General features: G+C 47.0%; 1 protein-coding gene across 1 annotated transcript; it reads right to left on the minus strand.

Annotated features, from left to right (window-relative positions):
- Window positions 1-583: 583 nt before the first annotated feature.
- Window positions 584-21,871, minus strand: LOC141191730 (dynein axonemal heavy chain 12-like). Its single transcript, XM_073661666.1, has 6 exons — window positions 21,780-21,871; window positions 11,778-11,962; window positions 11,366-11,486; window positions 9,948-10,230; window positions 6,116-6,228; window positions 584-1,132 (listed from the first exon to the last, which is right to left on the minus strand). The coding sequence occupies exons 4-6, from the start codon at window positions 10,203-10,205 to the stop codon at window positions 1,120-1,122; spliced, it is 384 nt and encodes a 127-aa protein (XP_073517767.1). The 5' UTR covers window positions 10,206-10,230; window positions 11,366-11,486; window positions 11,778-11,962; window positions 21,780-21,871; the 3' UTR covers window positions 584-1,119.
- Between the last annotated feature and the right edge of the window lie 367 nt (window positions 21,872-22,238).

Raw genomic sequence — 22,238 nt, forward strand, 5'->3', positions numbered from 1 at the left:
CAGAAGCAGAGGTGACTCTTGGTCTTCCTTTCCTGGGGGGTCCTCATGTGACCCAGTTACTTTGTAGCGCTTCATGGTTTTTGCAACTGTACTTGGGGACACTTTCAAAGTTTTCCCAATTTTTCGCACTGACTGACCTTCATTTCTTAAAGTAATGATGGCCACTCGTTTTTCTTTACTTAGCTGCTTTTTTCTTGCCATAATACAAATTCTAACAGTCTATTCAGTAGGACTATCAGCTGTGTATCCACCTGACTTCTGCACAACACAACTGATGGTCCCAACCCCATTTATAAGGCACGAAATCCCACTTATTAAACCTGACAGGGCACACCTGTGAAGTGAAAACCATTTCCGGTGACTACCTCTTGAAGCTCATCAAGAGAATGCCAAGAGTGTGCAAAGCAGTCATCAAAGCAAAAGGTGGCTACTTTGAAGAACCTAGACTATAAGACATATTTTCAGTTGTTTCACACTTTTTTGTTAAGTATACAATTCCACATGTGTTAATTCATAGTTTTGATGCTTTCAGTGTGAATGTACAATTTTCATAGTCATGAAAATACAGAAAAATCTTTAAATGAGAAGGTGTGTCCAAACTTTTGGTCTGTACTATATAATCAAAAGATGTCAGCAGAACATCGGATGGAGTCAGTTTATTATCTGCAATGGAGCAGCTTAACATTGTATGTACCTTTGACATTGCTATGTAGTCCAAACCATCAGAGCAGTTAAAGACCACACACTGCACGGCCAGCGCCTTGGCCAAATCTTTGGTGGTCTCAGTTTTTCCTGTGTCGGCCGGACCTTCTGGAGCTCCACCAAGATTTAGATAAAAAGCACCGATCTACCAATGAAACATGAAAGAACTGGTATGAAATATCAATAATAATTGCTAATAAGTTTCATGCATCATACAAAAGTCAAAAACATTTCTGAGCATAACCCATCACATCATAGCAGAGTCCGCTAGCATCGGTCAGTGAGCGGAGTGATGACCAGGCGTGGGGAGCTGCCCAGGTACTCATAGGCGGACTTCACATTGCAGTTGATGATTCGCACTCTCGCATTCTCATTCTCCCAGTAATAGCGGAGTTGGGCAAGCCACCGGAAGTCTGTTCATGAGAAACTCCTGAGGAATGTAGGAAAAGATAGTCAACCTCTAAGACACTGCAGAATCACAAGGGAGAGTTTCTAAAGGGAAGGCAAATGCACATACATTATAGGACAAAACTCCTAGTCACCGAATTCTGCTTTTTTCATTTAGTCCCATTGCCCACGGTGTATAATATCCGGACTCTCAGCCCCCAGTTTATAAAATCCGGCCTCTCGCCTCCCCCGGTGTATAACATCCACCCCTCGCCCCTAGTTTAGTATAACATCTCTCCCCTCGCCCCCCCGCCAGTGTATAAAATCCATCCCCTCAACCCCACTGTATAACATCCAACCCCAAGCGCTCCATTGCATAACATCTGGCCCCCAGGGTATAACATCCGGCCCCCAGCCCCGGTGTATAACATCTGTCCCCTCGCTCCCTCCCCCTGGTGTATAACATCCGGCCTCTCGCCCCCCCGGTGTATAATATCCGTCCCCTCGCCCCCCCCGCCAGTGTATAAAATCCATCCCCTCAACCCCACTGTATAACATCCAACCCCAAGCCCTTCTTTGCATAATATCCGGCCCCCAGCCCCGGTGTATAACATCTGTCCCCTCGCTCCCTCCCCCTTGTGTATAACATCTGGCCTCTCGCCCCCCCGGTGTATAATATCCGTCCCCTCGCCCCGGTGTATAATATCCGTCCCCCCGCCCCTGGTGTATAATATCCGTCCCCTCGCCCCTGGTGTATAATATCCGTCCCCTCACCCCTGGTGTATAATATCCGTCCCCTCGCACCTGGTGTATAATATCTGTCCCCTCACCCCTGGTGTATAATATCCGTCCCCTCGCCCCTGGTGTATAATATCCGTCCCCTCACCCCTGGTGTATAATATCCGTCCCCTCACCCCGGTGTATAATATCCGTCCCCTCACCCCTGGTGTATAATATCCGTCCCCTCGCCCCTGGTGTATAATATCCGTCCCCACGCCCCCCGGTGTATAATATCTGTCCCCTCACCCCGGTGTATAATATCCGTCCCCTCACCCCGGTATATAATATCCGTCCCCTCGTCCCTGGTGTATAATATCCGTCCCCTCACCCCTGGTGTATAATATCCGTCCCCTCGCACCTGGTGTATAATATCTGTCCCCTCGCCCCTGGTGTATAATATCCGTCCCCTCACCCCTGGTGTATAATATCCGTCCCCTCGCACCTGGTGTATAATATCCGTCCCCTCGCCCCTGGTGTATAATATCCGTCCCCTCACCCCTGGTGTATAATATCCGTCCCCTCGCACCTGGTGTATAATATCTGTCCCCTCGCCCCTGGTGTATAATATCCGTCCCCTCACCCCTGGTGTATAATATCCGTCCCCTCGCACCTGGTGTATAATATCTGTCCCCTCACCCCTGGTGTATAATATCCGTCCCCTCGCACCTGGTGTATAATATCCGTCCCCTCGCCCCTGGTGAATAATATCCGTCCCCTCGCCCCTGGTGTATAATATCCGTCCCCTCGCCCCTGGTGAATAATATCCGTCCCCTCACCCCTGGTGTATAATATCCGTCCCCTCGCACCTGGTGAATAATATCCGTCCCCTCGCACCTGGTGTATAATATCTGTCCCCTCACCCCTGGTGTATAATATCCGTCCCCTCGCCCCGGTGTATAATATCCGTCCCCCCGCCCCTGGTGTATAATATCCGTCCCCTCGCCCCTGGTGTATAATATCCGTCCCCTCGCCCCTGGTGAATAATATCCGTCCCCTCGCACCTGGTGTATAATATCTGTCCCCTCACCCCTGGTGTATAATATCCGTCCCCTCGCACCTGGTGTATAATATCCGTCCCCTCGCCCCTGGTGTATAATATCCGTCCCCTCGCCCCTGGTGTATAATATCCGTCCCCACGCCCCCCGGTGTATAATATCCGTCCCCTCACCCCGGTATATAATATCCGTCCCCTTGCTCCTCAGTGTATAACATCCAGCCCTCGGACAGTATAACATCTAGCCCCTCGTACCCCTAGGGTATAACATCTGGCCTCTCGGCCTTGTATAACATTAAGACTCTCGCCCCCCACCAGTGTATAACATCAATCCCCACGCCCCCCGGTGTATAACATCCGCCCTCCCATGCTGTGTGCTGTTACTAACATATGACAGAATGGCTGGTGGTGCAGAGCTCTCTGATACCAGCGCGGTCCTGTAATAGGAGCCACCGGGGTAACAAGTCTGGATATTACATTTCTTCCCTCCTAAATCTTCCCCCATCACATGTGAGTGATATTATTAAGGAGTGGAAGGAACTGCAGCACCTCAGGAGACCCCGGAACATTACAGAGCGGGGTCACTGAGTGCTGAGGAGCAGAGGGCAGAACGCTCTCCTGACTCCATAACTGCAGAGTCCAGATCTACTTTGGTAACAACATCACCACAAACACTGCGCCCCCGCCTGGAGCTTTATGGCCGAGCAGCTGCATGCAGCCTTACATCACCAAGCACGATGCCGAGCGTCGGATGGAGTGGTGTGAAGCCGCCACCACAGGACTCTGGAGGAGACCTGTTCTGTGCAGTGACGGATCACACTTCTCTATCTGGCATCTGATGGACGAGTCTGGATTTGGTGAATGCCAGGAGAACGTTACCCTATTAACTGCATTGTGCCCGCTGGGCAGTTTGGTGGTGGAGGTATGGCCTTGTTTTTAGGGGTTGGTCTAGGCCCCTTAGTTCCAGTGAAAAGATATCTTAATGCTTCAGCACAAGACATTTTAAACAATTGTAGCTTCCAACCCTAAGGGAATAGAAGAGCAGAACTGTTTCCCACACGTTCTCAACCTCAACCCCACTAAACACCTTTAGGATGATTAATTAGAACAAATACTGGAGAATGGCAGCATAAATATGTCACCGCCACATAGGGAAGAACAATGTCAGGCACACATCAATTACATTGCCATATGTCTGCTCAGGCTTAGAATGGCTGACCACTCGGAGAATGACATAATACCTACAAAGAAACCGAACAAAAGGTCATTAAAGGAATTGGCATAAAACCCCTTTATTAGTCCATCCATGGTTATAGAACGACACTGCACAGAGGAGGGCACACACCATTGATAGAAAATATTACAAACCGCACCTAGGCCATCCAAACCACTGACTATAAAGAAGATCAATTGTGGCAATGAGTCATATACAGGGGATGCCGACACCTACAGATGCCAAAACATTCCTATATAGGGACCACCATCTCAATATGCAGAAATGACTACTGCCCCATAGACGTCATTGTAAGTACACCCCAAGATTGCTTTACTGTGACAAGATCAATTGTGTCCTATGAAAACTCAAAGAAAAGAGGGGGGAACATAACATAGATATGGAAAGAACATAGGAATATGGTGAAATGTATGAAGGTGCTCTGCATACTGAGCTGTGATATCTGTAGAGGGACGGACTCCATATTAACATCCTGGATATGGATTAGAATAGGAGGCCATAAAAGCCCCTGTAGGTGTAATGTGGAGGGGGCACAATACCTTTCTCCATGTAGTGTATAATAAATAGAACATGGTATTGGAAAGTTTGCTGCCAGCCATGATGTTTGCACAAACCTGTTTCGATCATTTCCCTGACCACGTCACGAGCGTGCCCCTCTATGGTGACGAGAGCCCCCAATGTGCTGCGAGTCTGCTGGGACAATTTGCCTCCTCGCAAATTGCTCCAAATATCCAGATGTACCTCTATAAAACCCTGCTACAAACAGCATGGAAAACTCAATGCAGATGGATTAATTTTATGCTGGTATTATGAGAAATCCCATACAATGTCTTCCCTTATTGGTAGATATGACGAGAGTAGAGATGAGCGAATGGATTTGCAGGACTCTGGTCCAACAGTCCGGTCAGTATTCCACGGCCGCAGGACCGGAGCCCCGTGAACCGGCATCTCCGGCTCCTCTTTTGATGTCGATGTCATAGTTGTGGTGTGAGGCACAAATGACATCACGCCTGGCCGGCTAATCAAAAGAGGAGCCAGGGATGCCGGCATGTAAGAGGCGGTTAGCAAGGCTCCCATCCAACAGCCACAGACTACTAACCTGCCCTCTTAGACCAAGGTCCTGCAAATTTAGTTGCGCATCTCTAGACAAGATGCATGAATCAATGCAAAATCCCAACAATACTATGGAGCCTTTTGGGTACCTTCAAGATATTGAGCCGCTGTACAACTGCAACCCCCAGGAGAAGACCCCTGGGCAAGAACACTACATGGGCTCTTTGCAGTCTAATAACGTACTGTGAAATAAGCTGCTTGCATCTTTGGATGTGAATGTGGGTCCCCTTACCTCTGTTGCACCAATGGTATATCCCCCCCTGGAAACTCCTATAAGCTGCGTCTCTGGGTATGACAGTCTATTAGCAGGAGAACTCATGAAGTCTGTCTATGAATGTATATATATGTATTTCTCCCAGAAAATTATTACAATTACACGTTTTGTTGTTCACATGTTTATTTCATTTGTGTATATTGGAACAACACAAAAAGAAGATATTAGTCAACAATTTTGGTTCTCAAGTCCTCAGACAGTTCTCTTCTCCTCTTTCTGTTCTCCCTGCTTAGTGTGGCACGTAACAACGCAAAGACTGAGTCAACTTTTCCCCTTTGTATCAGGTTTCAGGTGTGATTTTCATATTGCCCGCACCTTTTACTTGCCACAGGTGAGTTTGAACGAGCATCACATGCTTGAAACAAAATTGTTTACCCACAATTTTGGAAAGATGCCAACAATTTTGTCCGACCCATTTATGGGGTTTTGTGTGAAATTATATCCAATTGCCTTTTTTTGTGTTGTTCCAATACATACAAAGGAAATAAACATGTGTATAACAGAAAATACACATGCAATTTTTTATGGAAAAATACTTCATTTTCTGGAACAACTTCAAGGGTGCCAACACTTCCGGCCATGACTGTTTATAGTGAAGCAACCTTGATCAGTAAAGGAGCTTATGCCGTACCTCCGGGCCACTGACGATAGCTTCATGCACTTCACTTGTCCAGAAGACACACAGAGCACGACCTGTCCCGGCCATTCCCTCACCCAGTCTTTTCTTGCAGTCGCAGGGTATGCCTTTTAAAAAAGAAAGTTAAATTACGTTGACAGAAGCATTTAAGAGAGGGACAACCTTACTAGTATTATCTAGCAAATTCATTTCTAACGATTGCAGGTAGAAGATCTGCTACCTGGCTCTATTGCAAGAGATACATCATCCACAAATCATTCACTGCCGCCAAATAATCTTATACAAATATAAAAGAACTAGATGGTGGCCCGATTCTAATGCATCGGGTATTCTAGAATAGGTATGCGGCCGACCGGGTGCAATCAGCAGAGCTGTGTTTAAATTTGGCGCCAAAATCGCTGATTGGTCGCGTTCGGCAACCGCGACCAATCAGCAAAGCGGTGTTTAAATTTGGCGGCAATATCGATGATTGGTCGCGGGCGGCGGCCGCGACCAATCAGCGAACCGTGTTAGTGAGGACTGGAGAGCGTGTTTAAATTTGGCACCAAAATCGCTGATTAGTCGCGACCAATCAGCCGAGCGGTGTTTAAATTTGGCGCCAATACTGCTGACTGGTCATGGCCGCCGACCGCGACCAATCAGCAGAGCGATGCAGAGCGGGGTTTAAATTCGGCGCCAAAATCACAGATTGGTCGCCGGCCGCGACCAAACAGCAGAGCATTCTTTAAATTTGGCGCCAAAATCGCTGATTGGTCGAGGCCGGCGACAGCGAACAATCAGCAGAGCGTTGTTTAAATTTGGCACCAAAAACGCAGATTGGTCGCGGCCGGTGGTTGCGACCAATCAGCAGAGTGAGGTTTAAATTTGGCGCCAATACTGCTGACTGGTCACGGCCGACAACCGCGACCAATCAGCAGAGCGTTGTTTAAATTTTGCGCCAATACTGCTGATTGATCTCGGCCAGCGACCGCGATCAATCAGCAGAGCGTTGCTTAAATTTGTCGCCAATCTCGTTGATTGGACGCGTCCGGCGTCCGCGTCCAATCAGCACAGCAGTGTTTAAATGTGGCGGCAAGATCGGTGAATGGTCGCGGCCGCTATTTAAATGTGGCGCCCAAATCGGTGATTGGTTGCGGGCAGCGGACGCGACCAATCAGCAGAGCGGTGTTTAACTTTAGCGCCAAGATCACTGATTGGTCGGGTGTGGAGAGCGCGACCAATCAGCGAATCGTATTGGTGAGGAGCGGGGAGCGGAATCGTATTAGAGAGGACAGGGGAGCGCCCCTGCCTGTGCGGCTACTTCCGCTGCGAGAACCCGGGACATGAGCGGGCGCTCGGAGCAGAAGTATCCCGACTCGCAGCGCCGCTCCCCGGTCCTCCCTTCACACCCTAGCCGCTGATGTCCCCACAGTATCCGCAGGGTGTTACAAAGGTCCGGACATTTGTGTTCAAAATCGCTGATTGGTCGCTGGCGCTGCCCGCGACCAATCACCGATTTGGGCGCCAATTTTAAATATCGGCCGCGACCAATCACCGATCTTGGCTCCACATTTAAACACCGCTGTGCTGATTGGTCGCCGACGCTGGGCGCGACCAATCACCTATTTTGGCGCCACATTTAAATTTAAATAGCGGCCGCGACCAATTGGATGTCAGCGCCGCTCCCCGGTCCTCCCTTCACACCCTAGCCGCATGGATGTCAGCGCCGCTGCCTGTGCGGATAGTTCCGCTGCAAGAACCCGGGACATGAGCGGGCGCTCGCAGCAGAAGTATCCGGACTCGCAGCGCCGCTCCCCGGTCCTCCCTTCACACCCTAGCCACTGATGTCCCCACAGTATCCGCATGGTGTTACAAAGGTCAGGACATCTGTGTTAAAAATCGCTGATTGGTCGCTGGCGCTGGCCGCGACCAATCACCGATCTTGGCGGCAAATTCAAACACCGCTGTGCTGATTGGTCGCCGACGCTGTGCGCGACCAATCACCAATTTTGGCGGCACATTTAAATAGCGTCCGCGACCAATCAGTACAGCGGTGTTTAAATGTTGAGCCAAGATCGGTGATTGGTCGCGGACGATATTTAAATTTGGCGCCTAAATCGGTGATTGGTCGGCGGCAGCGTCAGCGACCAATCAGCGATTTTTAACACAAATGTCCGGACCTTTGTAACACCATGCGGATACTGTGGGGACATCAGCGGCTAGGGTGTGAAGGGAGGACCGGGGAGCGGCGCTGCGGGTCGGGATACTTCTGCTGCGAGCGCCCGCTCATGTCCCGGGTTCTCGGAGCGGAAGTATCCGCACAGGCAGCGGCGCTGACATCCATGCGGCTAGGACGTGAAGGGAGCACCGGGGAGCGGCGCTGACATCCAATTGGTCGCGGCCGCTATTTAAATGTGCCGCACAAATCGGTGATTGGTCGCCGACTTGGCCCGCAACCAATCACTGATCTTGCGGCCAAAGTTAAACACTACGGTGCTAATTGGTCGCGGACGCTGACAGCGACCAATCACCGATTTGGGCGCCACATTCAAATATCGGCCGCGACCAATCACCGATCTTGGCTCCACATTTAAACACCGCTGTGCTGATTGGTCGCGGCTGATATTTAAATTTGGCGCCCAAATCGGTGATTGGTCGCGGGCAGCGCCCGCGACCAATCAGCGATTTTTAACACAAATGTCCGGACCTTTGTAAGACCATGAAGATACAGTGGGGACATCAGCGGCTAGGGTGTGAAGGGAGGACCGGTGAGCGGCGCTGCGAGTCCAGATACTTCTGCTGCGAGCGCCCGCTCATGTCCCGGGTTCTCGGAGCGGAAGTATCCGCACAGGCAGCGCCGCTGACATCCATGCGGCTAGGGTGTGAAGGGAGGACCGGGGAGCGGCGCTGACATCCATGCGGCTAGGGTGTGAAGGGAGGACCGGGGAGTGGCGCTGACATCCAATTGGTCACGGACGCTATTTAAAAGTGCCGCACAAATCGGTGACTGGTCGCTGTCTTGGCCCGCGACCAATGACTGATCTTGGCGCCAAAGTTAAACACTATTGTGCTGATTGGTCGCGGACGCTGACCGCGACCAATCACCGATTTGGGCGCCAAATTGAAATATCGGCCGCGACCAATCACCGATTTTGGCGCCAAATTTAAATATCGTCCGCGACCAATCACCACAGCGGTGTTTAAATGTGGAGCCAAGATCGGTGATTGGTCGCGGGCAGCGTCGGCGACCAATCAGCACAGCGGTGTTTAAGTTTTGCGCTAAGATCAGTGATTGGTCGGGTCCGAAGACCGCGATCAATCATCGAATCGTCTTGGTGAGGACCGGGGAGCGGCGCTGCCTGTGCGGCTACTTCCGCTGCGAGAACCCGGGACATAGCGGGCGCTCACAGCAGAAGTATCCCGACCCGCAGCGCCGCTCCCCGGTCCTCCCTTCTGCATGGAGGTCAGCGACGCCGGCGGTCCTTCCGCTGCTACCGGCCGGGAGATGAGCGCCTCGCGGCGCTCATCTTCCGGCTGCATCTCCATCCCGCAGATGGGTCCGTCGGTCGGGTTCCTTCTGCTGTTGCCGGCCGGGAGATGAGCGCCTTGCGCCGGTCATCTCCCGGCTGCATCGCCGCTCAGCTCCGTCCCGCAGATGAGCCGCTAACGGCCGCCATCTTTTTTTAGAAATCCCCCGGCGCTGATTGGCCGCTGCCGGACCAATGAGCGACGCGGGATTTCCTGGACAGACAGACACACAGACAGACAGACAGACGGGATAAGACGATTATATATATAGACTAGATTAGTTCCAATTAATGCTTTTGGTCTGTAGGTAGATCCGTACCATTCGTGACCGAGCAATAACATCATGCACGCTCCTTAACATGACATCTTCCCCTTGGATGAGCCACTTCTCCACGGCCCCCCGAGCCTCGGAGGTGGAGATGGTCTGGATGAGCTCTACGCGTTCCCCCTCGGTGCTGTACATGGCTTTGATGTCCAGGTTAGGAAGGAACTCCAGCTTTGCGATGCCTTCAAAGCCCTTCTTTAGATGTGGTTGGACCCGCAGAGGATCTTTAGTCTCAGAGAGAATTTCTAGCATTTCGTCGTTGGACAGGAAGAAAAAGCTAAAGCGAAAATGCACAATATGATAAAGATGTCATTAAAGTATTGGGTCAGGCGCCATTTGTATTAGTGTCTATGTGAGAAAATAGAAAAGCAAAGCTTTAAAGTAAAGATTCAGTCCCCATACACATTGGATTAAAATAGTTTAAACCTGACGATTGCAGCAGGACCGGCCTACCCACTGATGTGTATGGGGGTCTCCTGACTCTCCCCCGATAGAGGATGTCAGGGCCAGAAGGATCGGGCAGATGGGATTTCAATACCCGGTCTTTTGGTTCTCAGGGGAGATAACCCGCTGCCGGAGGTGTCCAGTACCGACTTTCTCCTCTCTCCCCATTAAAACCACATGACTGTTCAGCAGAATAGGTGGGAGTCAGGAGAAATAGCCAAATAACCATTCAGACCACGGGTATCTCATATGTCATGCGTATGGTTAGCTTAAAGGGGCTATCCAGCTTTGGGAACTTTTTTTTATTTAACTGAAATGTGTATTCCCATCTCCAGGATTCTACCCCAATATGTAGTATGCGTAATAATAATAATATTAGCAAATACCTCCAATTAGAAGTTTAGTATAGTTCTTCTGATTTGTTTTGTCGCTTACCCCATGTGCAGGGCATTGCAGTAGCTTAGGTTACGACCACTAGCAAATAACTGTCACTATATGAGTGGTCGTAACCATGGATACCGAAGCTACTGCAATGCCTTGCACATGGGGAAAGCGACATAGTGAATCAGAAGAACTATACTACACTTCTAATTGGAGGTATTTGCTAATATTATTATTATTACTACGCCTACTACATATTGGGATAGGATCTTGGAGATGGGAATACCCATTTAATTGCGAGTATTTGCGACAATTCAGTTTCATTAAAAATGTTGCACCGTTAGGCTTTTTGTTTCCTGCACATTCAGCTTTGATGTGATCTGTGGTCATAAATCGGCTAAGAAGAGCTGAAAAAAGACAGATTAAAAATAAGTCCAATAGCCAGAGCAACACAGAGCCAATAGAAGGCAAACAGTGCAAAATTATTAATGAAATCCAATTACAAAAATGATTTCAATGCGTTTAAATAAGAAAAAAAAATATTTAAGGAATATATACAATCATTGCAACAAGTGAAAGGACTATACCGTGGGAAAAAAGCCTCTTCTTCTCCAGATAGGCATTCAGCCCTTTCATGATTTTATCCAGAAGCACATTGCTGTCCTGAAGTTTCTCCAGAAGTCCGGTCAGAGAAGTGGCGCTTAAAACCTAAAACAAAGTAGATAGCCCATAAGTAAGATTCCATTATATAGTTATAGAGACTGAAAAAAGGTCACATTCATTGACTATTGTGCCAATAGTTCATATTAAAAGAAAAATTAGAACCTATTTGGATAGAAAATAGAAGATGCGGGAGGCTGGAGTCCAGGCAGTGCGGAGCCCCATAACCCGGGATCCTTGTGATGGAAGCATCAGGACACGGACTCTTGGAAAACATCAATCCTGGATGCAAGATGACCGTGCTTTCTTGTATCAGTCCACCATGAAGCATCCATTTACCTTCGGGTCTTTAACGCAATGTTTCATGATCTCTCTCCAGTTTCTGTCCACAGTCTGGAATAAGCGTCCTTCTTCAGGCATTTGCTGCATGATGTCCTCAGAAGAGAAGATTAAAGCCACTGGGTCGGCACCTTCAGCCATTCATCAATGGTTTCCTGGATCCTTATCAGTCGTTCCTCCCATTGCTTAAAGGAGGAGAGCAAAAAGTTAATTACACATAAAATGAAAAGGATAGAAAAAAATGCTATCATTTTAGAAGATAAATTATCAATGGATATGAATGGCGAGACTCCTTGATACCATCCCCTTTACATGTAAGCTGGAGCCGCATGTAACTTTAGCCTCGGAGATCCTAATGAAACCTTAGCTTCTGCTAATAAGCAAGTGAAGATTTTAAGCTGAGTGACAACATTTACTGTGGGTGGGAACTCCTTAATCCCTTCAGGACCGGATAATTTTTTGTTTTGCATTTTTTCCTTCCCTTCTTCAAAAAGCCATACATTTTTTAATTTTTCCATTGATATAGCTGCAAGAGGCTATGTAATGTGCTGTAGCTTAACCCCTTCCCAACATATGACATACTGTTAAGCCATATGCCATGTTCCTGCAGATGTGCAAAATTTGGACCTGGGCCCCCACCAGCATGTTGGTCAGATGTATGGGCCCTTGTAGCATTCTAGATCCGATAATGATGCGCGTGTTCGTCCCTGCCTTGGATGTTTCCCATTGTAGCCCCATCCTATAATAATGTCTCTCATTCTAGGCCCCTTCCTGGTATAATGTTCCCCATCCTGCGCCCCTTCCTGTTATAATATCCCCGATCCTGGGCCTCTTCCTGTTATAATATCCACCTTCTGTGTATAATACCCCCCATCCTGAGCCCCTTTCAGCAATAACGTCCCAATCCTGGGCTCCTTCCTGGTATAATGTCCTTGGTCCTGGGCCTCTTACTGTAATAATGTCCCCCATCCTGGCCCCTTCCTGTAACAATGTCCCCAATCCTGGTACAATGTCCCCCATCCTATAACAATGTCCTCCATCCTGGTATCCTGTCCCCCATCCTAGGCCCCATTCTGGTATAATGACCTCCATCCTTGTGCCCTTCCTGGTGTAATGTCCTTCATCCTGGCCCATGTCATGGTATAATGACCCCCATTCTGGTATAATGCTCCCTATCCTGGGCCCTTTCCTTGTATAATGTTCCCCATCCTGGGCCCCTTCTTTATATAATGCTCCCCATCCTGGGCCCCTTCCTTGTCTAATTCTCCCCACCCTGAGCCCCTTCCTTGTCTAATGCTCCCCATCCTTGGCCCTTTCCTGGTATAATGTTCTGTCGTTCTTTTCTAATACATTAAATAAACAAAAATAAATGATTCTTCTTACCTTCCTGCGCTCCCACGACATGCGGCGTCTTCTTCTGTAGCTGATTTCAGTGTGCCGGCAAGGGCAGCGCATGACGTCACTTCCATGCGTCGCTCGTGACTGGCACGCCGACATCAGCTACTGGCCTTTGATTGGCTGGCGGCATGCATTGCAGCTCAGGGACCCGGCATGTCCCTGCGCAGCAATATACTTCAGCCGAATGTGCGTCCTCAGACTGTGGAAGTGCCATAAATATATGAGATGGGAATACCACTCTGCCACTGTGCGTTCCTTTATGCACTTTACCCTCCTTTTTGGCACTCTTTGTGGTAAGAGACTATCTTAAAAAATGTTTTATGTGACATGTATCTGATTATTTGTGGGCAGGAGCATTATTTAGATGGATACCTGATGCATATGGCAAGTGTAAATCCAATGACTATGGAATACTTATGGATTACTTTTTGATATATTATTACACTCATTGGATTGTCTTGATATACTAACCTTATGCTATATTATCTATATTGCTCATGTCCCACTGTGACCATATGCGTGACCATATATGTATACTTTGTAACATATCTTGCTACATTGGTAATCTAATTAGTGTCTTTATACTATCCGTATTATGTCATTTCTCTTTTTACTATGTACGTTTTTTAACTTGATGGAATAAAAATTTATATTTTTTACGCCAATTAACTCTTTCTTCTCCTATGTACCCATGTGTTTCATGAGTTGGCTCAGTTTGGCAAATCTGGGATATATTTCCCCCCGGATATGCCAACTTTACCCCTATAGGGTCTATTTAGTTGTATCACTCTGAGTCTATGTCTGATCCAGAGATACAATAATGAACATGAATCCTTATATATCACGGATCTTGCAGCCGCCTTTACCTGCTTGGACATAAGTGTTACATAGTTACATAGTTACATAGTTTAAAAGGCCGAAAAAAGACAAGCGTCCATCCAGTTCAGCCTATTTCTTGTGCACTGCAGCTATTCCGCAGCGTTGATCCAGGGGAAGGCAAAAAAAAACCATGCGGTATAGGCCAATTTACATCATTGAGGAAATATTCACTTCCCGACTCCAATCTGGCAGTCAGATTAAATCCCTGGATTAATTAACTATCACTAAGCATAAGATGTAATTTTATTGTTCTCAAGAAAGGCGTCCAGTCCTCTCTTGAACTCATTAAGTGAGTTGGACATCACCACTTCCTCTCCCAGAGAATTCCAGAGTCTCACAGCTCTGACCGTAAAGAATCCCCTTCTATGCTGGTGCAGGAACCTCCTTTCCTCCAGACGCATAGTGTGCCCCCTCGTCTTTGTCACCATCCTTGGTATAAACAGGTCATGGGAGAGATCTCTGTACAGCCCCCTGATGTATTTATACATGTTTATGAGGTCTCCCCTAAGCCTTCTCTTTTCCAACGTAAATAGGCCTAATTTGGACAACCTCTCTGGGTATTCTAGTCCCTCCATTCCCTTTATTACCTTAGTCGCCCTCCTTTGTACCCTCTCTAGCTCCAATATGTCTTTCCTGAGTACCGGAGCCCAGAACTGTGCACAATATTCTAAGTGCGGCCTTACCAGCGCTTTATACAGAGGAAGAACAATGTTCTCATCATATGCCCCTATTCCTCTTCTGATGCATGCCATGACTCTATTTGCCTTCGCAGCTGCTGCCTGACACTGGGCACTCCAATTTAATTTGCTGTTAACCAAGACGCCCAGGTCCTTCTCCATGTCAGATTTCCCCAACGGTTTCCCATTTAATATGTATGGGTGACTGCTGTTTTTCTTTCCCATGTGCATGACCTTACATTTATCGGCATTGAACCCCATTTGCCATTTTTTGGCCCAACTCCCCAATTTATCTAAATCCTCCTGTAGCTGTGCCCTATCCTCATCTGTATTAACTACGTTACAAAGTTTAGTATCATCTGCAAATATTGCTATTTTACTATGCAACCCTTCCACTAGATCATTAATAAGTATATTAAATAATATAGGGCCCAAGACAGACCCTTGAGGCACCCCGCTAGTCGAGACGCAGTTATAAAAGGAATCCAATTTGTCCGCATTAATCAACTGCAGGGCATCTTGATTGGCAAATAGATTGATCACTTTGGGGTACCAAGTGTTCAGCAACTTTTCTTCTGTCTTGGCACAAGCCAAGGATACGCTGTTCCTCAGGGATTCACATTCTACAGGACCCCTGGACCCGACAAAGAATAAAGCACTTTATCATATTAAACCTGACAGGGCACACCTGTGAGGTGAAGACCATTTCCGGTGACTACCTCTAGAAGCTCATCAAGAGAACGCCAAGAGTGTGCAAAGCAGTCATCAAAGCAAAAGGGGGCTACTCTGAAGAACCTAGAATATAAGACATATTTTCAGTTGTTTCACACTTTTTTGTTAAGTATATAATTCCACATGTGTTAATTCATAGTTTTGATGCCTTCAGTGTGAATGTACAATTTTCATAGTCATGAAAATACAGAAAAATCTTTAAATGAGAAGGTGTGTCCAAACTTTTGGTCTGTACTGTATATATCCACCCATATACAGTATACATATACACACATATACAGTATACATATATACACACCCATATACAGTATACATATATATACACACATATACAGTATACATATATACACACATATACAGTATACATATATACACACATATACAGTATACATATATACACATATACAGTATACATATATACACACCCATATACAGTATACATATATATACACACATATACAGTATGCATATATACACCCATATACAGTATACATATATACACACATATACCAGTATACATATATATACACCCATATACAGTATACATATATATACACACTTATACAGTATACATACATATACACACCCAGTATACAGTATATATATATATATATATATATACACACCCATATACTGTATATATATATACACACCCATATACAGTATACATATATACACACATATACAGTATACATATATACACACCCATATACAGTATACATATATACACACATATACAGTATACATATATACACACATATACACACACATACCAGTATACATATATATATACACACGCCCATATACAGTATACAGTGCTGGCCAAAAGTATTGGCACCCCTGCAATTCTGTCAGATAATGCTCAATTTCTTCCTGAAAATGATTGCAATCATAAATTCTTTGGTATTATTCTCTTCATTTAATTTGTCTTCAATGAAAAAAACACAAAAAGAATTGTCCTAAAGCCAGATTGGATATAATTCCACACCAAACCTAAAAAAGGGGGTGGACAAAAGTATTGGCACCCTTTGAAAAATCATGTGATGCTTCTCTAATTCGTGTAATTAACAGCACATGTAACTTACCTGTGGCACCTAACAGGTGTTGGCAATAGCTAAATCACACTTGCAGCCAGTTAACATGGATTAAAGTTGACTCAGCCTCTGTCCTGTATCCTTGTGTGTACCACATTGAGCATGGAGAAAAGAAAGAAGACCAAAGAACTGTCTGAGGACTTGAGAAACCAAATTGTGAGGAAGCATGAGCAATCTCAAGGCTACAAGTCCATCTCCAAAGACCTGAATGTTCCTGTGTCTTCCGTGCGCAGTGTCATCAAGAAGTGTAAAGCCCATGGCACTGTGGCTAACCTCCCTAGATGTGGACGGAAAAAAAAATTGACGAGAGATTTCAACGCAAGATTGTGCGGATGGTGGATAAAGAACCTCGACTAACATCCAAACAAGTTCAAGCTGCCCTGCAGTCCGAGGGTACAGCAGTGTCAACCCATACTATCCGTTGGCGTCTGAATGAAAAGGGACTGTATGGTAGGATACCCAGGAAGACCCCACTTCTTACCCCGAGACATAAAAAAGCCAGGCTGGAGTTTGCCAAAACTTACCTGAGAAAGCCTAAAACGTTTTGGAAGAATGTTCTCTGGTCAGATGAGACAAAAGTAGAGCTTTTTGGGAAAAAGCATCAACATAGAGTGTACAGGAAAAAAAAAGAGGCATTCAAAGAAAAGAACACGGTCCCTACAGTCAAACATGGCGGAGGTTCCCTGATGTTTTGGGGTTGCTTTGCTGCCTCTGGCACTGGACTGCTTGACCGTGTGCATGGCATTATGAAATCTGAAGACTACCAACAAATTTTGCAGCATAATGTAGGGCCCAGTGTGAGAAAGCTGGGTTTCCCTCAGAGGTCATGGGTCTTCCAGCAGGACAATGACCCAAAACACACTTCCAAAAGCACTATAAAATGGTTTTAGAGAAAGCACTGGAGACTTCTAAGGTGGCCAGCAATGAGTCCAGACCTGAATCCCATAGAACACCTGTGGAGAGATCGCAAAATGGCAGTTTGGAGAAGGCTCCCTTCAAATATCAGGGACCTGGAGCAGTTTGAAGTGACCGCGGGCAAGGCCGCGCATTGGTATCTATGATCTGGCCCAGCAAGATCCCCACACACAGACTCTATCTTGACAACCGTATCTTTACTCGCATACATTTTTAACACAGCAAAGAAAAAAAAACAATAAATGACAACCGTAAATATGCACAGTAATAACGTGTACTGATAAGCTGACCCTCACTGTCCCTACTCACACGTTACCAGTCCTTTACTCCAGAAGGATGTGTCCCCCGTCGCAGGCCTGTCTGTCTTTGCAGGAAGGCGTCCCAGCCGGAGAAAAAACAGGAACAGCAGAATTCGCGGAAACGAAGGAAGGGATACTTCGGCCTCTCGCCAGAGGTCCCGCTTACAGTCTCTCTGATCCGGATAGAAGCTCTGGTGGGTCCCCTTATGTAGTCCACACTCCAGTAGCAGGGAGTGTAACAGCTGAATCCTTCAGCAGTGCAGGAGCTGGGGAAGGCTCCGAGGATATGGTGTCAGATAGAAGAAATCACGTTGAGAGTCTCTCCTGCGCCACACACGAGGGCCTGCACACCGTCCTGGCTCTTTTCACAGACCACAGCAGACTCTGCGCGCGCTTTTTCCTGCTTCCCACTTTGGTCACGTGACTCTCTAGGGCGGGACACAGGAGGCTCAGTCTTTTTCTCTGTCATCACACCCTGCGCAGGTGCAACCTCTGGCCACAAGGTGGCAACATCATCCTGTGTAATCACTTCTGTAACAGGCTCTATATCAATTATCACAGAACAGCCAGAGACGGCCAGCTCACTACAAGTTTGCCAAAGAAGAATGGTCTACAATTCCAGCAGAGCATTGTAAGAAACTCATTGATGGTTACCGGAAGCGGTTGTTCGCAGTTATTTTGGCTAAAGGTTGTGCAACCAAGTATTAGGCTGAGGGTGCCAATACTTTTGTCCGGCCCATTTTTGGAGTTTTGTGTGAAATGATCAATGATTTTATTTTTGCTTCATTCTCTTTTGTGTTTTTCCTTGCAAGCAAATTAAATGAAGATAATAATACCAAAGAATTTGTGATTGCAATCATTTTCAGGAAGAAACTGAGTATTATCTGACAGAATTGCAGGGGTGCCAATACTTTTGGCCAGCACTGTACATATATATATACACACACATACAGCATACATATATACACCCATATACAGTATACATATACACACATCTACAGTATACATATATATACACCTATATACAGTATACATATATACACACCCATATACAGTATACATATATACACAGTATAGATATACACACACATATACAGTATACATATATATACACACACATACAGTATACATATATACACACCCATATACAGTATACATATATACACACCCATATACAGTATACATATACACACCCATATACAGTATACATATATACACACCCATATACAGTATACATATATATATACATACAGTATGCATATACACATATACAGTATACATATATATACACCTATATACAGTATACATATATACACACCCATATACAGTATACATATATACACAGTATAGATATACACACACATCTACAGTATACACATATATACACACACATATACAGTATACATATATATACACACACATACAGTATACATATATACACACCCATATACAGTATACATATACACACCCATATACAGTATACATATATACACACCCATATACAGTATACATATATATATACATACAGTATGCATATACACATATACAGTATACATATATATATATACATACATATAGAGTATCTATAATATAACGTTACAAGCGTCCCTCTGTCTGAAGCCTTTATAGTCTGCGCTAGTGCGACACGCCTGCACAGTCTGGCTCCAGACTGAAGAACGCATGGAGCCGTTACAGGTAAGAGGAGTGTATGGTGCTGGAGATCACGGTATGCGTATACACTGAACACATACCGCGATCTCTGGCGCCATACTTACATACTTACCTGACCGGGATGAGCGCTACCGCGGCGCTTCTGTTCGGTCCGGAGTCCGGGGGAAGAGGGAGGCATTGAAATCGGCACATGCGCATAGCGCTATCCGGCGCCATTTTACTGAAGACACATTTGCAATGTGTCTTCAGCAAAATGGAGCCGGACAGCGTGGTATGAGCACACGCGTACTTCGGCGCCGCACTCCTCCCCCGGCCTCCAGCAGAACGGGAAACAGCGCTGGAGCACAGGGAACAAAGGTGAGTATAAGTGTTTATTTTCTTGTATGTGTGTGTAGCATGATAGGGATGAGGGGTGCCATACATACCAGGATTGGGGGGTGAGGGGTGCCATACATACCAGGATTGGGGGGTGAGAGGACCATACATACCAGGATTGGCGGGTGAGGGGACTATCCATACCAGGATTGGGGGGTGAGGGGTGCCATGCATACCAGGATTGGGGGGTAAGGGGACCATGCATAACAGGATTGGGGGTGAGGGGACCATGCATAACAGGATTGGGGGTGAGGGGTGCCATGCATAACAGGATTGGGGGTGAGGGGTGCCATGCATATCAGGATAGGGATGAGGGGTACCATGCATACCAGGATTGGGGATGTGAGGGGGTACCATAGATACCAGAATAGGGATGAGGGGGTACCATGCATACCAGGATTGGGGGTGAGGGGTACCATGTATACCAGAATTGGGGGGTGAGGGGACCATGCATACCAGGATTGGGGCTGAGGGGTGCCATGTATACCAGAATTGGGGGGGGGACCATGCATACCAGGATTGGGGATGAGGGGTGCCATGCATACCAGGATTGGGGAATGAGGGGTGCCATGCATACCAGGATTGGGGAATGAGGGGTGCCATGCATACCAGGATTGGGGGTGAGGGGTGCCATGCATACCAGGATTGGGGAATGAGGGGTGCCAAGTATACCAGGATTGGGGGTGAGGGGTGCCATGCATACCAGGATTGGGGGGTGAGGGGTGCCATGTATACCAGGATTGGGAGGTGAGGTGACCATGCATACCAGGATTGGGGAATGAGGGATGCCATGTATACCAGAATTGGGGGGTGAGGGGACCATACATACCAGGATTGGGGGGTGAGGGGACCATGCATACCAGAATTAGGGGGTGAGGGGTGCCATGTATACCAGGATTGGGGAATGAGGGATGCCATGTATACCAGAATTGAGGGGTGAGGGGACCATGTATACCAGGATTGGGGGATGAGGGGTACCATGTATACCAGGATTGGGGGTGAGGGGTGCCATGCATACCAGGATTGGAGAATGAGGGGTGCCATGTATACCAGGATTGGGGGGTGAGGGGACCATGCATACCAGGATTGGGGGGTGTGGGGACCATGCATACCAGGATTGGGGGGTGAGGGGACCATGCATACCAGGATTGGGGGGTGAGGGGACCATGCATACCAGGATTGGGGGGTGATGGGTGCCATGTATACCAGGATTGGGGAATGAGGGGTGCCATGCATACCAGGATTGGGGAATGAGGGGTGCCATGCATACCAGGATTGGGGAATGAGGGGTGCCATGTATACCAGGATTGGGGGTGAGGGGTGCCATGCATACCAGGATTGGGGGGTGAGGGGTGCCATGTATACCAGGATTGGGAGGTGAGGGGACCATGCATACCAGGATTGGGGAATGAGGTGTGCCATGCATACTAGGATTGGGGGTGAGGGGACCATACATACCATGATTGGGGGGTGAGGTGTGCCATGCATACCAGGGTTGGGGGGTGAGGGGACCATACATACCATGAATGGGGAATGAGGTGTGCCATGTATACCAGGATTGGGGGGTGGAGGGACCATGCATACCACAATAGGATGGGGGCAGCACAAATACCAGGATGGGAGACCATATACCAATAAAAATGCTCGCCACCCGGGCGTAGAACGGGTTCAATAGCTAGTACATATATACACGCATATATACAGTAATACAGCATATACATACACATATATACTGTATATACACACACACACACATATATACAGTAATACAGCATATACATACACATATATACTGTATATACACACACACACACATATATATATATATATCTGGCGACAGGGCCCCGCTGCGTCCTCTGTGTCTCTGTACAGATATAAGTAACACGTCCTGGATCCAGCACAGGTGACAGTCTGCCATAGAGCTGACGTGCAGTACATACACTGTGTTATGGGGGCGCTCACCTGTGCGGACCCCGCGCTCCGGCCGCTACTTCTCTGCTCATATAAGGTCTCTCTTTCTGCCATTAAATAATTCGGTTGTCATGGCAGTGGAGGCGGGGCGTTGGTAGGGGGCGTGTCTGGTATAGGGCAGATTGGGGCGGGGCTGTCATGCAGTGCTTGTCTCATCGCTGTAATTTCCTGCTGATGCCACCTGGTGGACAGCATTGGTCAGTACGCGCTGAGAATGCTCACATGGTGGGGGAGGGGCAGCTTATATATGTATATACACAGTCACAATGCAGTTAGGGTTATGTTCACACAGTGTTTTTTTAAACGTTTTTTTCCACGTTATAAAACTCAGTGTTGTCAGGAAAAGCATTGCCTGTATTTTTGATGTATGCCTCATACAAAATACATTTTTGAAGATTTTTTTTAATCTTCCATCCTATACTCGGGCACTGGCTGTATATTGTTGAGGCC

The sequence above is a fragment of the Phyllobates terribilis genome, unplaced genomic scaffold (genome assembly GCF_046119375.1).
Source record: "Phyllobates terribilis strain yellow unplaced genomic scaffold, ASM4611937v1 Scaffold_51__1_contigs__length_9155689, whole genome shotgun sequence".
NCBI lineage: Eukaryota > Metazoa > Chordata > Amphibia > Anura > Dendrobatidae > Phyllobates > Phyllobates terribilis.

Coding starts and splice junctions, on each gene's coding strand:
- LOC141191730 (XM_073661666.1), bottom strand. CDS start 10,205: ATGCTAGAAATTCTCTCTGAGACTAAAGATCCTCTGCGGGTCCAACCA. Junction 6,229..9,947: donor TTATTGCTCGGTCACGAATG/GTACGGATCTAC, acceptor CTTTTTTAAAAG/GCATACCCTGCGACTGCAAG.